Genomic DNA, 16,589 nt, shown 5'->3' with positions numbered 1-16,589 from the left:
CATGTGTCCTCTTTTTTGGCTTCACAAATATGGTAACCCTAGGTAGACAGGCATTCTAGTGTCTGGTTTTCAACTTCATAAGTTGAATGTTTCATTTTAGAAAATTGCTCTTTAGATGTCTTCTGTGCAAAAATGTCCATTTTTGAAAAGGAAAACTGATATTTTTCCTGTTCAGAACTGGTTCTAAAATGGATGTTTTTTGGGCAGAAAAACATCCCAATTTGGACAACTGAAAATGCCCCTTTATGTGTAATAGGAGAGGCTCCTCCCATTATATCCCAGGGTGCACCGGGAAGGGGAAGGCCTGTCAGCTTGAAGAGGTGGGCTTGCCAGCAGGAGGGAGTAGGCATCCCTCTTGCCAGTCTTCCAGTCAAGGTATGGGGGATGTCAGGAGAAGGGGGTTGTTCAGACTGGAGGGAGTGTGTATCCCTCCTGCCGATTTCAAGCGTGGGGGGTGTTCTCATGCAGGAAGGAGTAGGCATCCCTCTTGCCAACTGGGGAGGATCTTCTGCCCGCCACTGTTACTGCTTTTCCTGCCGGCTGAGAAGATTGCAGGGGAATCCCTGATTAGCTGAGCAGGCAGGACTGCCAGCTCAACTGCTTGGGACATCCCCTGCCGGCTCAGCTGATGAACCAGCAGGGGAAACCCCAAACAGCTGAGCTCAGGGGAAGCCCTGAAGTTGGTGGCTTCTGGAAGTCCCGTTGACTCAGCTGATCAGGGATTCCCCTGCCGTGATCTGATCGGGGATTACCCTGTCGTGATCAGCTCAGCTAGCAGTGAGAGTAGCAGTGGAGGATAGAAAAACACTTTTTCAATTTTGACAGGAGGGATGAGGGGAGGAGCTGTGCCTGCTTTTCTGAGCAGGAACTAAGCACAAATCCTCCCTTTTTTACCGGGGCTGCTCCACAATATGGCACAATCCTCTAATTGGTGCTGTTGTGTGATTTACACGCGATCAGTGATCGCTTTTAAGGTGGCCGCCAATATGGGTGCTGTTTAGAGAATCCGGGAATAGGTGTTAAGAAGTAGCCAAATTCAAGTTTAGTCTTAAAACCTTTCTATTTAAAGATGTATATGATATGACATAATAGGCTATTTTAGAATTAAACATTTCGCAGTCTGAGTAAAGATCTACCTATATAAATCCTTTGCCCTCCTTCCTCATGTAATTTCCTTTCACTTTCTTTTCTATCAAGATACTGTACTTCCTCCTCCTTCCCTTTACTATTTTGTCTCATTGTGCCCATTTTGATAGTGTTGCCAGATTTCCTCTTTGAAAAAAAGAGGACATCTGGCCCTGCACCGTTCTGCCCCCCAGTCCCGCCCCATTCCACCTCCAGCTCTGACCATTCCTCCACCCCAACACAAACCTCCCTGAGATCGAAGACCACATTTGGAAGCCTTTGCGCATATGCAGATGTCGACGCAATGATATCACACGCATGAGAGCGTGCATATGATGTCATCACAGTGACGGCTGCACATATACAAAGGCTTCTAGCCGCGGACTCCGAGCTCAGGACTTCCAAAACCTGGACAAACTGCTGAGTTTTAGAAATCCCTCTGGGCACCTGGACAGTCCTCTAAAAAGAGCATGTCCGGGTTTTCCCAGACATCTGGTAACCCTACATTTTGAGTCCCAGACTCTTTTCCCTTTTCTTGTCTTCATTTTTTTAGACTTGTTTTTATTGATTTTATCTGCTCCCCTTTATTTTTAATTGTATACTGCTCAGACATTTTTATGTGCAGTATATCAAGACTAAAATAAACTTGAAACTTAAACTTGAAAACTTTGAATGCCAATGCATGTGTAGTCTCCCATCCTGCTGATCGAATGATCGAAGAACTTTAGAGGGGGTGGAGGGAATTTTGTAATTTATTTATTTAATTTATTTTCTATCCCATTCTCCCCAAAGAGCTCAGAATGGATGGGAAAGGTAGCCCGGGGTGCCCTCACGTAATGCTCGAAATGTTAACATCAAGACCTTAAATTTAATACGATAATGGATAGGAAGTCAATGTGGCTGCTTAAACAAACGGGTCACTAGATCGTAACGTCCAGCTCTGCATTAAAAGTGGGCAGCAGTATTCTGTAATGATTGCAATTGTTTCAGAGTTAATCTTGATAAACCTGCAAAATGCTGCCTGTGAAATTTCCAGTTGTTTAATATGAGGGAGAGGGGGGTCATTTGTGTAGCTCTAGCTCCTAACAAGAAACATTTTTCTCATGCTTGTCTTAAACTCAGAGTCAAATGGAGGGTCATTTAGATAGTGTATCTAAGTCTGAAAAGTGTGTCCAAAAGGATGCTGAAAATGTCCATTTTCAAAACTGCTAGACATCATTTTTTATTTTTTGAAAATTGCCTATTTAAACGTCTTGGCCATTAGGACATCCAACCTTAGAATGCCTAACTTTATTAGCTATTTTCGATCACAAAAAAGTTCAAGTTCAAAATGTCCAAACCCAAGCCATTTGAACATAAGGAGGGGGGGGGAGGGTCATCATTTATATTATACTGGTCACACAGACATACCAGCAGAGCAGTAGGGCATCTTAAAGGGTACTGCTGTGAACTTCACATATAGGGTATCAGGTACACAATTCACCATAACCACCTCATCTAAGACTCCCCTAAAACCCACTATACCCACCTGTCTACTACTCCAATAGCCCTTATGCCCCCTTGAACTTTGGATGCTCAGTGGAAAAAAAAGTCTAGCAAAACACTTAGGGCTAGATTCACTAACAATAGTGACTCAATCGCTGTTGGCAGATTCTCTGGCCGATTTTCCAACAGTGATTGATTCACTATTAAGTTTGCATACAAATGATTTGCATGGAGGTGCAAATCATTTGCATGCAAACCCACCGACTCAAACGCTCAAATGCTCAGTGAGCGATTAAGACATGCGCAAAGCCCTGACAGTAGTGACAGGAGAAGCAGCCTCCTGTCACTGCTGTCAGGGCTTCTACCAGGTTGTTTTTTTTAATGGCACGGATATTTTGCATGTATTACACATAGAAAATATCTGCCGAATAAAAAAAAAGCCTCCCAACAGCGCTCCCCCTCCCCGACAAAGCGCCCCTCCTTCCCTCCATCCCCGAACCAAAAAAAAAATGGCAGGAGGGATGTCCACTTCCTCCTGTTACCAGACGCTCTCCCCCAAGTGAATATGGCAGGAGGGATGCCCACTCCCTTCTGCCAACCGATGTTTCCCCCCAATGCTTCTCCCGCACCGAAGAAAAGTATGGCAGGAGGGATGCCCACTCCCTCCTGCCATCGGCCCCGCCCCGTACCTTTAAGTCGGGATCAGGAGGTGTGCTCAGTCCCTCCTGCTCCTCCGCCAGCCACGTGAGCCTTAAGCCCCTTCCCGGTGCATCATGTGATGCACTGGGAGGAGCCTAAGGCCCTGACTGGCTCAGATGCCTTGGGCTCCTCTCTTGGGAGGGGCCCGAAGCATCTGAGCTAATCATGGACTTCCTTAGGAAAGAGCCTAAGGAAGTCCCTGATTGACCAAAACAATGGGCATTCCTCCTGCCATATTCTCACAGGGGGGAGCGTCTGGTGATAGGAGGGAGTGGGCATCCCTCCTGCCATTTCTTTTGGTTCGAGGAGGGAGGGAAGGGGCGCTTTATTGAGAGGCTTTTTTTTTTGGGGGGGGGCAGATATTTTGCGTATGTAATACACGCAAAATATCAGTGACATTTTAAAAAGAATACTCAGGCAGACCAGGCAAAATATCGGTGCCATTTAAAAAGAATAGAAAAAAACCCCTAGGCAGAGCTGTCAGTAAAGCACAGTTACTTACCGTAACAGGTGTTATCCAGGGACAGCAGGCAGATAGTCTCTACATATGGGTGACATCATCCACGGAGCCCCGACGTGGATAGCTTTTCAAGCAAATTTGATTAAAGATTTCAAATTTGCTGGTGCTGCACCACGCATGTGTGTGCCTTCTTGCTCCACTAGAGGGCGCATCCCCTCCTCGTGGTCTTCAGTTCAGATAGCTAGCAACCTCGGGTAGGTGGGAGGGTTGCGAGAATATCTGCCTGCTGTCCCTGGATAACACCTGTTACGGTAAGTAACTGTGCTTTATCCCAGGACAAGCAGGCAGCATATTCTCTACATGTGGGTGACCTCCAAGCTAACCAAAAAGGGACGGAGGGCAGTTGGCAATTCAAGAAAAAAGATTACGCAAAACCGACTGGCCAAACCGGCCATCGCTCCTGGACAAAGTATCCAGACAGTAGTGAGAAGTAAAGGTATGAACCGAAGACCAAGTGGTGGCCTTACAGATCTCCTCAATTGGCGTGGACCTGAGGAAAGCGACAGAAGCCGCCATCGCTCGGACTTTATGCAGCGAGAGACCAACTTGAGCGTAGCATAAGGAAATACAAGCAGCTAACCAATTGGACAAGGTACGCTTGGAAACAGGACGTCCCAACCGATTAGGATCAAAGGACAAGAAAAGTTGAGGAACCCTTCTATGCGACTGGGTGCGCTGAAGATAGAAAGCCAATGCCCTCTTACAGTCAAGAGTATGCAAAGCCACCTCACCAGGATGAGAATGGGGCTTAGGAAAAAACACCGGAAGAACAATAGACTGATTAAGGTGGAAATCTGAAACCACCTTAGGCAAGAACTTAGGATGAGTCCAAAAGGACCACCTTGTCATGATGAAATACAGTAAAAGGCGGGTCTGTCACCAGCGCCTGCAGCTCACTGACTCTGCGAGCAGATGTGAGCGCAAGCAGGAAGATCACTTTCCAAGTAAGGAACTTCAGATGAGCTTTATCCATGTGTTCAAAAGGAGGTTTCATCAACTGAGCAAGAACCACATTAAGATCCCAGACCACAGGTGGAGGCTTGAGGGGAGGACGGACATGAAAGAGACCCCTCATGAAATGAGAAACCACAGGGTGAACAGAAAGCGATTTCCCATCGAGCTGCTGATGAAAGGCAGCAATTGCACTGAGATAGACACGAACCGAATTGGTCTTGAGACCAGATTGAGACAAATCAAGCAAATATTCCAGAACCGAGGACAACGAAGCAGACAGAGGTTCCACACGCCGCGAAGCACACCATGTGGCGAAACGAGTCCACTTCTGAAAATAGCACTGCCTCGTAGAAGCCTTCCGAGAAGCCTCAAGGACATCCTGCACCGACCGAGATAACCCAAGATAAGGGGTCAGGTAGAAAGGAACCAAGCCGTCAGATGAAGAGACTGCAAATTGGGATGCAGCAGTGAAATCCGACTCTGAGACAGCAGAGAAGGAAAAACAGGCAGAAGTAGAGGTTCTCTGACACTGAGTCATAGAAACAGGGAGATCCACGGCTGCCGAGGCCACCTAGGAGCAATCAGAATCATGTCGGCATGGGCCGAACTAAGATGCACAAGCGTCCTTAAAATCAGAGGGAAAGGTGGAAACGCATAAAGGAACCTGCCCTCCCAATCCAAGAGGAAAGCATCCGCCTCGAGACGAACCGGGGAGTACATCCTCGAGCAGAAGTGAGGCAACTTGTGATTCAGGGGGGAGGCGAACAGATCGATCTGCGGAGTCCCCCAGTGAACGAACACCTGACGCAGAGTCTGGGAATGTAGAGACCACTCGTGCGGCTGCAGGAGGCGACTCAACTTGTCCGCCAGACAGTTGTGCTCCCCCTGGATATAAACCGCACGAAGAAAGACGTTGTGGCAGAACGCCCAATCCCAAAGACAAAGAGCCTCCCTGCAGAGAAACAGGGAACCCGTGCCCCCTGCTTGTTGATGTAATACATCACCACCTGGTTGTCCGTGCGCACCAGGACCACCCGTCCCTGAAGCAGATGACGAAAAGCGACCAGGGCAAGGTAGATGGCCTGAAGTTCGAGCAGATTGATATGACAACGATCTGCACTGGACCAAAGGCCCTGAGTCTGTAGACTGTCGAGGTGAGCCCCCCAGGCATAAGCCGAGGAGTCCGTCGTCAGGACCTTGTGATGCGGAGGTGCGAGAAAGAGCAACCCTCTGGAAAGATTGGAAGAGTTGGTCGACCAACGGAGCGAGCGTCTCAAGGAAGGAGTCACCGCAATGTGCTGGGAAGCCAAGGTCCACTGAGGAACCCGAAGGTGCAACCTGGCGAATGGCGTGACATGGACGGTGGAGGCCATGTGACCCAACAGAATCATCTGCCTGGCTGAGACCGAATCCCACAGGGGAACCGACTGGCTCAGCCAAACCAGAGTGGCCTGACGAGGAGGAGGCAGAAAAGACCGTAGGCGAACCATGTCCAGCACGGCCCCGATGAACTGTAGATACTAAGTGGGGCACAGCTGAGACTTTGGGAAGTTTACCTCGAACCCCAGACTTTGAAGGAACATAATAGTCCGACGGGTCGCTGAAATAACTCCCACCCTCGACGGGACTTTGTTCAGCCAGTCGTCGAGGTACGGAAAGACTTGGAGCCCCTGGGACTGGAGGGCCGCAGCCACCACCACGAGACACTTTGTAAAGACTCGAGAGGACGAAGCAAGCCCGAAAGGGAGGACCCGATATTGAAGATGCAGGTACCCCACCTGAAACCGAAGGAACCGGCGGCAAGCTGGATGCACCGGAACGTGAGTGTAAGCTTCCTTCAGATCGATGGAACACAACCAGTCCCTCTCATCCATCAAGGGATATAAGACGGAAAGCGACAGCATCCGGAACTTCTCCCGAACAAGAAACTTGTTCAGTTTCCGGAGGTTCAGTATAGGTCAGAGGTCCCTGGTCTTTTTGGGGACCAGAAAATAGTGGGAGTAAAAACCCCGCCCCTGCTAACAAGGGGGAACCTCCTCCACCGCCCAAAGGCGAAGAAGAGCCCAAGCCTCCAGAAGAAGCAACGGAAGCTGCGCTCGGTTGGAAAGAGAGACGCCGGGAGGACAGTCCGGTGGCAACTGAAATTTAGAGAATATCCCTCTCTGATCACCGAGAGGACCCAAGCGTCCGAGGTGATGCTTTCCCAAACCGAAGAAAAGGCGTGGAGTCAGCCCCCAATCGGGAGAGGAGCGGGACCCAGCGCAGAGGGGGCCAGCCCCCTCCCATCCAGCCCGTCAAAAAGACAGCGCGGGTTTAGCCACAGCCGAGGTCTGAGATTTGGGAGGAGCCCGCCGCTGTTGCTGACGCCGAGGAGGAGGACGAGAAAAAGCAGGCGTGGACTTCTGCTGATACCGTCGAGGCAGTAACCGATAGGCCTTGGGAGGAGTGGGCTATGGCTTGGACCACACCAAGGATGCAAAAGAACGCTCGTGCTTGGAGAGGCGTTTCGGGGCCGCCTCAATAGAGTCATCGAATAGTTCATCGCCCAAACAGGGAAGATTTGCCAAGCGATCCTGAAGGTTAGGGCCCATATTCACGATCTGGAGCCACGCCAACCGTCGCATGGCAACCGCAAAGGCGGAGACCCTCAAGGAAAGCTCGAAAGCATCATAAGCTGCATGAAACATGTGCAGACGAAGCTGCAACAGAGAGTCCACCAACTGCTGAACTCCCTACGGCGCGAGGCGGGCAAGTCCTCCTGAAAGGCGGGCAAGGATTTGACCAGAACCTTGAGATAAGAAGTGAATGTAAAATTATAATTCAAGACCCAGTTAGCCATCATGGAGTTTTGGTAGAGTCGCCTGCCAAACTTATCCATCGTCCTCCCTTCCCGGCCCGGCGGGACAGCCGCGGACACCCTGGAGGGATGCGATTTTTTCAAGGAAGATTCTACCATCAAAGACTGATGGGAAAGTTGCGCCTTCTCAAATCCCGGGCAGGGGACGGTCCGCTAGCAAGACTCCATCTTGGACGGAATGGCCGGGACCGCATAGGGGGGTCTCCAAATTCCGGAAAAAAACCTAGCGCAGGATCGGGTTCAAAGGGAGCTGTAAGGACTCCCGAGGGGGACAGGGCAGATCCATTTCTTCCAAAAACTCCTTGGTGTATTTTGGGTCTGACTGAAGGTCAAGATGGAGCACCTTCCCCATGTCCTGGATGAACCTCGTGAAAGAAGAGGGGCGACTGTCCGACCGGCCCTCAATGGGGGTGGTTGAGCGAGAACGAAGCGCCACCGAAAAGGAGGGAGAAGCCTCCCGAGAGTAATGAGGTGGCATATCCGTGTCCACCTGATCTGAGCCCCACGACGCTCCACTAAGAGAACGGGGCAGGGTCGAAGACAGCCGACGCCTCGAGTTCTCCCGAGGGGAGGACCCCGGGGTCCGAGGAACCGAGGCCCGATGGCGTTGAGGAGACACGCCCCGGGAAAAAGAAGGGGACCCATGCGAAGCCGGGGCCTCCCGGCGCAGAGCCCCGGACCGGGAAGGCGACTTGAACAACCGGGGGTTGGACAAAGTCAACTCCGAGACCGGGAGCGCCCCGGCCATGCCCGCCCAAGCCCGCCCGGGGACTGGCCCCACCTCAGGGGGAAGTCCCAGGGCCACTTTGCCAAGCGGCGAGACGGGGTCGAGGCACGCCCCGACCGGCGCTTCAACCTTGGACACCCCGAAGTCGAGGAAGGCCTTGAGGGTGGAGGCGAAGAATTGAAAGAGGAAAGACGCCGAGACTGGCGACCCTGCCCCGAGGAGCCTCGACACGACACTCAGGCTGGTCCACCACATGCGAAGTCGAGGCCGGGGTCAAGTGGGCCAAAGCCGAGGAGAGCTCCGAGATCATAGCCCGGAGCAAATCCTGGAACACGGGCACCGACATCATGTTAGGCATGTCCCGTGCAGCAGTGCATTCCAAGGGCGACCTCGAGGATGAGTATTCCCTGGAGGCAGAAGCACACTTGGAGGGCTTAGAGGGTCTCGTCGAGGCCGGCGGGATAGCACTCTCCCCATGGGCGGCTGGAGACACCGAGGCTGGCTTCTTCGCCGGCGCCGAACCTGAAGAAGGAAGAGGGGACTTACCCGGAGCCGAGGTCTTCGAGGTCGAGGTCAATCCCTTCGAAGCCAAGGGCAGCTTACTCGGGGCCGAGGTCTTCGAGGTCGAGGCCGAGACCGGAGCTGAAACCAAGGCCAGCTCCACCACAAAAAAGTTCAGCCATGCGGGCCCGACGACGACGCAGGCACGAAACTGGAAAGTGGCACACCTGGGGCAAGAGTCGGTCGGATGATCAGCCCCTAGGCACAGGATGCACTAGCGGTGTAGGTCGGATATTGACAGCAGCCGACCGCACTGCGAGCACTTTTTAAACCCGGTAAGAGGCCGGGACATAAGCAAACAGACAGGCCACGGCCGGTCGAGGCCAAGCGGCCACGGCAACCCGGGAGCCCCCGGATGCCGAAACGAATCAAAAAACACACGAAAGTTTGCAAAAACACAAAGAGAAAAAGCGCACAGCGACTCCCGCAAGAAAACAAAGAAGTCGCTGTGCTAGAAAGGCACTTAAACACGGAGAGAAAAACAACAGGGCTTTCTGGCTCCGCGGAAAACTAAGAACTAAAGACCATGAGGAGGTGTTGCGCCCTCTAGTGGTGCAAGAAGGCACACACATGCGTGGTGCAGCACCAGCAAACTTGAAATCTTCAATCAAGTTTGCTTGAAAAGCTATCTGCGTCGGGGCTCCGTGGATGACGTCACCCACAGTAGAGAATATGCTGCCTGCTTGTCCTGGGATAACACAGTTACCGACAGGTTTACAGCAGTCTGGTTTTAGGATCGTAAAACCCGATGCAAAATAGCCAAGCAAATGTAAGTGAATCAATCACTTGGCTAATTTGCATGGCAGTATTGGAAAATGGGCGATCGAGGGGAAAAACACGTGGTGGGCCGTTTTGTGAATTGGGTCGGTTTGCAGCAATCGTTGCTAAACCTGAAAACAGGTTTAGTGACGATCATTGACTTTAGCGAATCTGGGCCTTAGAAAGCTGGTTTTGAAAATCAGCACTTGGACATTTGGCAAGAAAAATGTCCAAATGCCGATTTATGCTGGGGTTTTTTAATGTCTTTGGTTTTTGAAAAAGAGCCCCATACTGTTTCAGTGGGCGGTATACAACATTCAATTATTCTGTTAGACATAAGAAGTTGCCTCCACTGGGTCAGACCAGAGGTCCATTGCGCCCAGCGGTCCGCTCCCGCGGCGGCCCATCAGGCCTATGACCTGTGAAGTGGTCCCTGACTATTCCTATAATCTACCTCTACTTCTATCTGTACCCCTCAATCCCCTTATCCTTTAGGAATCTATCTAAATTTTCCTTGAACCCCTGTACTGTGCTCTGGCTTATCACAACCTCCGGAAGCACGTTTCATGTGTCCACCACCCTCTGGGTAAAAAAGAACTTCCTAGCGTTTGTTCTAAACCTGTCCCCTTTCAATTTCTCCGAGTGCCCCCTTGTACTTGTACTTCCCCACAGTCTGAAGAATCTGTCCCTGTCTACCTTCTCTATGCCCTTCAGGATTTTGAAGGATTCTATCATGTCTCCTCTAAGTCTCCGCTTTTCCAGGGAGAATAGCCCCAGCATTTCCAACCTGTAAGCGTATGAAAAGTTTTCCATACCTTTTATCAGTTCTCTGGACTCCCTCAAGTACTGCCATGTCCTTCTTGAGGTACGGCGACCAGTACTGGACACAGTACTCCAGATGTGGGCGCACCATTGCACGATACAGCGGCAGGATGACTCCTTCGTCCTGGTCATGATACCCTTTTTAATGATACTCAACATTCTGTTCGCTTTCTTTGCGGCTGTCGCAGACTGTGCTGATGCTTTCAATGTTGTGTCCACCATCACCCCAAGGTCTCTTTCAAGGTTGCTTACCCCTAGCAATGATCCCCCCATTTTGTAGCTGAACATCGGGTTCTTTCTCCCTACATGCATGACCTTGCATTTCTCTATGTTAAAGCTCAATTGCCACTCTTCCAGCTTCGTTAGGTCCCTTTGCAGGTCTTCGCAGTCTTCCGCGGTTCTAACCCTGCTGCAGAGTTTGGTGTCATCCACAAATTTAATAACCTCACATTTTGTTCCCGCCTCCAGGTTGTTAATAAATATATTGAACAGGAGCGGTCCCAGCACCGACCCCTGTGCATGTAAACTAGAATTCTATAATCAAACATTGGTTATGTGTTGCTGGAACATGAAGTCTGATTTCGCATATATATTTCACTGTCTGAAGACAAAAATTCCATATCTCCACATGGAAATAATATGTTTAAGTGTAACTTAATTACACATTTCCCATTATTACAAGATAATATTGAAAATCAGTTCTCGTACCCAAGGTGTAAAATCTGGTTTCTATCTCCACATGGAAATAATATGTTTAAGTGTAACTTAATTACACATTTCCCATTATTACAAGATAATATTGAAAATCAGTTCTCGTACCCAAGGTGTAAAATCTGGTTTCAGGGTACATAATAACATACTCACAGGCTTAAACATCACATCTGTCCAGCGACAGGTAGAGGTATCCCTCACTGAACAGGGAGCATCTTCTGGATACCCTTGGCACATCTCTAAAAGAAGATCTGCAGGAGAAGCAGAAGGAAGGGAATGCTCAACATTCTCAGTAGATTTCTGTTTTAGGCCACTTAAAAATGTTCCATTTTCAAAGTACCAAATGAAGAGAAGACAACAGACAAACACCAACTAACCAACAGATTCACAGCCACAACCAACAGATTCATTAAGGCCAACAGATTCACAGCCTCTTCTTCTGTAAAGAGCTCTATTTTTTCTTAGAAGGATTGGTAAAAAGGTTTATGGAGTGAATAAGAGAGGCTTAGATAAAGTTAGATTTATTTATTTAAATTTTATATACCAAAATTTATATACCGCATAATAACTATGCGGTTGACAAAATTACATGCATACATATTTAATAAATGCTAAACATGTTTCAACAAGACAAACACATTAACTAACAGTATCATTATTAAAATATTTTAAATTCATCCTACAAAATGGAAACACAAGATCCCATAAAATCATTTACAGGACAGGAAAGCATTAGCACAGGAAGGCACTGACAAATAATTGTGTTTTCAACATTTTCTTAAAATTAATTTGAGATATTCATTATATTGTGTCTGATCAGATATATCAGATATTGTTACATTTTGATATTGTGGATTTGTTTTGTTTTCTTATGTTTAGCTAAAATAATTACTCAATAAAAAGTTTGAACTAAAAATAAAAAATTCATTCTCCTTTCACAGAATCGCAGAATACCAGGCAGTGCATTCCAGAGCTTGGCACCAGCCACAGACAGCATTGTTGCCCCAATCTTAACATGAGAGACTAACATCTTACCCTCCAAACTCAGTCTCATACTATTTTCAGATCTCAAACATTTTCTGGATTGATAGATTAAAAGAAACAACAACCCTTTAGTACCATTGGAGAAATGTGATATAAAATTTGCTGTATGATTGAAAGAATCTTAAACTGTACTCTCTGCTGCATAGGTAACCAATGCAAATGTTTCAACACTGGGGTTATATGAGTATAATTAAAAATAACAAGAAGAGCAAAGCATGCTGAGCATGACTCATGGAATTTTTTCCATGTTTATGATGTGTTTTGACACATACAAGTATGAATTGGCACTTACACTAGCTTCCTGGCTCATGTAAATGTTTACCGAATAGGCTTCACAAAACCAAAAATATAAATACCAATAATATATAAACTATATAGAAAAAGAATTGGTACAATTTTTCTTGCTAAACTCACACCAGGAAAATAGTTGCACCTCAATTCAATGAATTGAATGAACATCAACAATTAAATAAATAGATGAGTAAAAGGGTCTCAGTATGGGCTCAGTTTTCACTGCGGGTAACCAGAAAGCCCCAAGCAGATATTTATGAGTGACTAGCACTGGACCAAAGGTCTAAATAAATCCTGCCCCGTACATCATGATACCCTTATGTTGTATTTGAAAAACTCTAATAAGTAAATATAAAGTGCAAACGTGCATCCTTAGTGGGTACAAGAAAAATATAAGGATATATATAAGAAAACATGTACTACAACAAGTTGATAATTAGAAATCTATCTTAAAGGAGGAAAAGATCTCAGATTTACCACATAGGGAACATGTATATTTTCTCCCTATAATATTGTGGCATATGGTTTCTTTCATTGATCAAAAACCTCCTGTGGAAAGTACTAATTTATTTTTAATTTTTATATATAATTTTTTAGCTTTTAATTTTTAAATCTATAACCAAAACGTGGAATGAGACTTACTAATAGCATTAAATTTTTCAAGACTTAATAAAGTGCAAAAAAAGTTACTTATCTGCCTCTGCATTTATGGAAGCAACTGTGAACACAAGATTAAAGTGCTTGAGTGCTGTAGATGAAAGTGCTTCAGATTAAGGTACTCCAAAGTAAAGTGCTGAATGCCTAAGTTGAAAAATATTGCACATTAGAAAAAACCTTAAAGTGCAAATGCTCAAAGCTGCCGAGATCTAACAAATCAGACTAGCAAAAAAAAACAGCACTTATCTCAAAAGGAAGCAAAAGACTGGTAAAGTGCAACGTGCTCTTGAAGTCACTCAAACAATCATTGAGTTGGAAACAGCACTTGTAAAGCAACACTTCACATCGCTTCACTATCTGCTCAACGGGCCCTGTTTCATCCTAAGGGGGCTTCATCAGGAAACAAACTAAAATATAAATACATTTAGAAATAGTTAAGAATCATTCTTAATCACATAAAGTGCTCTTATAGTCACACAGAACTTACTTTGTGCCTGCGATAAATCGATTCAGTTCACATTTAGTGATACATAAAATGGCGCTTTTATCCACAAGAAAGCTTGCACATGCGCGTTGAATCTAAAAAAGCATGACGTAGTTTTAAAATGCTCTTGCGCAATTTTTAAATATTTAAATATAAAGGTGTCTCACAGTATCGTAGTGACTAATTTGAGCAACGTGAAGTATTTATGTCAGACATTAAGGAGAACCATCCAAAATGGAAATAAACTTAAATGAAACTAGACCATTCTACTTTGGTGTTTAAACCGTGTGGGTGAACACTATTTAATCTAAATATCCACCTCGATTCACGTTGTTTCAGACGTCCTAAACGATCTCCACCCCTTACTAACTTAGGTTCTATATCAATAACAAAGCAACACAAATCGTTGAAAGAATGGGATTTAGACTGACAGTGCTCTACAATAACTTTGGAGCACCGATCCAATTTTAAGTTTGATTTATGTTCGCGCATGCGTGTTCTTAAATCGCGGGACGTCATGCCAACATAAAATTTGTCACACGGGCAAATGATTAAATACACAACAAAAGTAGTTTTACAGTTGGTAAAGTGTCTTAAGGTGTATTTCTTGTGATCTTGAGGATTAATGAATTCCTTACATTCTTTAGTAATGTTACAAATACTGCAACTGCCGCACTTATAATGTCCTAAAACAATGTCTTTAACTGGACGCTTGATTGATGTAGAGGATGGACTGAGGATTTCTTTTAAATTCTGATTTCTAGAAAACGCAATTCGCAACTTGCTGTTTTCAAAGCAAGGATGTAAATTAATGATCTCCCAATTTCTTCTCATGATGTCAACAGCTATCTTACTCCTGGAACAATATCTGGTAATAAACGTAAGTTGATCTTCATCTTGATCTTTTGAAGAAGTACGCTTAAGTTGATGTAACAAATGTTCACGATTTAAATACTTGGCACGTTTACGAGCTCGATGTAATATTGTTTTGGGATAACCTCTTGATGCAAGTTTGGATGATAAATCTTTCGATTGTGCATTGAAATCTGTGAGGGATGAGCAATTTCTTCTGATCCTGACCATTTGTGAAAAGGGGAGACTTTCTTTTAATTTCCTTGAATGACTACTATCGAATTGCAGGAAAGTATTGCGATCCGTTGGTTTGATATGTACTTTAGTAGAAAAGTTCTTATGAATATCCAAGAAAATATCAACATCTACAAATTGAATATTCTCAGTTGAAGACTTTAAAGTAAATTGAATATGTATGTCACAAGTCCCCAACCAAGTGTAGAATTGATTTAACTCTGTTAGAGTTCCTCCCCATAACATGAAAATATCGTCAAAAAATTTAATGCTATTAGTAAGTCTCATTCCACGTTTTGGTTATAGATTTAAAAATTAAAAGTTAAAAAATGATATATAAAAATTAAAAATAAATTAGTACTTCCACAGGAGGTTTTTGATCAATGAAAGAAACCATATGCCACAATATTATAGGGAGAAAATATACATGTTCCCTATGTGGTAAATCTGAGATCTTTTCCTCCTTTAAGGTAGATTTCTAATTATCAACTTGTTGTAGTACATGTTTTGATACTGTTGATATACATCTTTCACTATCCTGTTTTTATATATAAGAAAACCCACCTCAAAAATTCAAAAACCAATCAAAAAACTGTAAATACTTCAAAATCATAAACCATGAAATAATTTCAAAGAAACCTACAAAATTCCTGGTGTGGGTTTAGCAAGAAAAATTGTACCAATTCTTTTTCTATATACTATTTATCATGTAAATGTTAACATACTTTATGCACCTACATATATAAATTAAAGAATTTTATAATCTAAATATTGTAAAGTTCGGCAGACTTACAGTATATTGTTTGTGCCTCCAAACTGGTAGGGAGAGACATGGAGGACCATTTTCAATATGCAAGAAGCGGGGATGTTTAAAACAGATGTGTATAAAGTATAAAAGAGACTGATAAGAATACCTTATTGGCTTCTGATAGAAATCATCCAAAAAGATTAAAAGGCAGTCTAGCATTCTCACAGTTTATTAGACTGAGGAAAAATTGTACTGACATACATATGTTTAAACATCACTCTAAAAAGCTAGAAATGAAACTGTTGAAAAGAGGTTACTCAAAAATGATTATAAAAAAAGGCTTTTTTTATGCCATTAGTGGAGCGATCCAAGATGGCCGCGGTACAGATGCTCTGAGAGCAACGCTTCTGACCGCTCCATTCAGCTTACCTTTTCTTTTAGATTTCGCGGCTTAGCGGCCCAATTTACTTTACAATGCCGAAGAGAGAGCGGGTGCTTGTAAGGCTGGGGCTGAGATAGCTGCGAGAAGAGGAAAAAGTAGTCGGGAGGCAGAGCAAGCTGCACACGGGGAGCGGAGAGGAGAGAAAGGCAGTTGGGAGGCAGAGATCGCTGGACAGGGGAGAAGAGAGGTGAACAGCGATCTGTAGCAGGAGAGTGGGAGGCGATCGAGACTCGGAGAGGGGAAGATGCAGGCAGTAGCTCCGCCCACCCCCCGACGTCACACACCCAATCTCCCCCCATAAAAGGGCGCGAGCCAACGGAGGGTCCACAAAGCTAAATCAGCAGAGGAGAGATATAAGCACGTGGAGGGAGAGCGGTGAGCAGAGAGAGCGGGTGCTTGTAAGGCTGGGGCTGAGATAGCTGCGAGGAGAGGAAAAAGTAGTCGGGAGGCAGAGCAAGCTGCACACGGGGAGCGGAGAGGAGAGAAAGGCAGTTGGGAGGCAGAGATCGCTGGACAGGGGAGAAGAGAGGTGAACAGCGATCTGTAGCAGGAGAGTGGGAGGCGATCGAGACTCGGAGAGGGGAAGCAGCAGGCAGTAGCTCCGCCCACCCCCCGAC

The 16,589-nt window shown here is 45.9% G+C and overlaps 1 protein-coding gene across 2 annotated transcripts in view; it reads right to left on the bottom strand.

Annotated features, from left to right (window-relative positions):
* The window catches only part of PIGX (phosphatidylinositol glycan anchor biosynthesis class X), a 347,324-nt gene that overhangs the window by 85,507 nt on the left and 245,228 nt on the right, over positions 1–16,589 (bottom strand). For both annotated transcript variants that reach the window (XM_033959362.1, XM_033959361.1), the window contains one exon: positions 11,374–11,471. In XM_033959362.1, the coding sequence (XP_033815253.1) occupies positions 11,374–11,471 (98 nt within the window). The remainder of the gene's footprint in view (positions 1–11,373; positions 11,472–16,589) is intronic.

The sequence above is a fragment of the Geotrypetes seraphini genome, chromosome 9 (genome assembly GCF_902459505.1).
Source record: "Geotrypetes seraphini chromosome 9, aGeoSer1.1, whole genome shotgun sequence".
In the NCBI taxonomy this organism is placed as follows: domain Eukaryota; kingdom Metazoa; phylum Chordata; class Amphibia; order Gymnophiona; family Dermophiidae; genus Geotrypetes; species Geotrypetes seraphini.
Note: the sequence above shows the minus strand (reverse complement) of the source record. Positions and strands in the feature narration are given on the sequence as shown.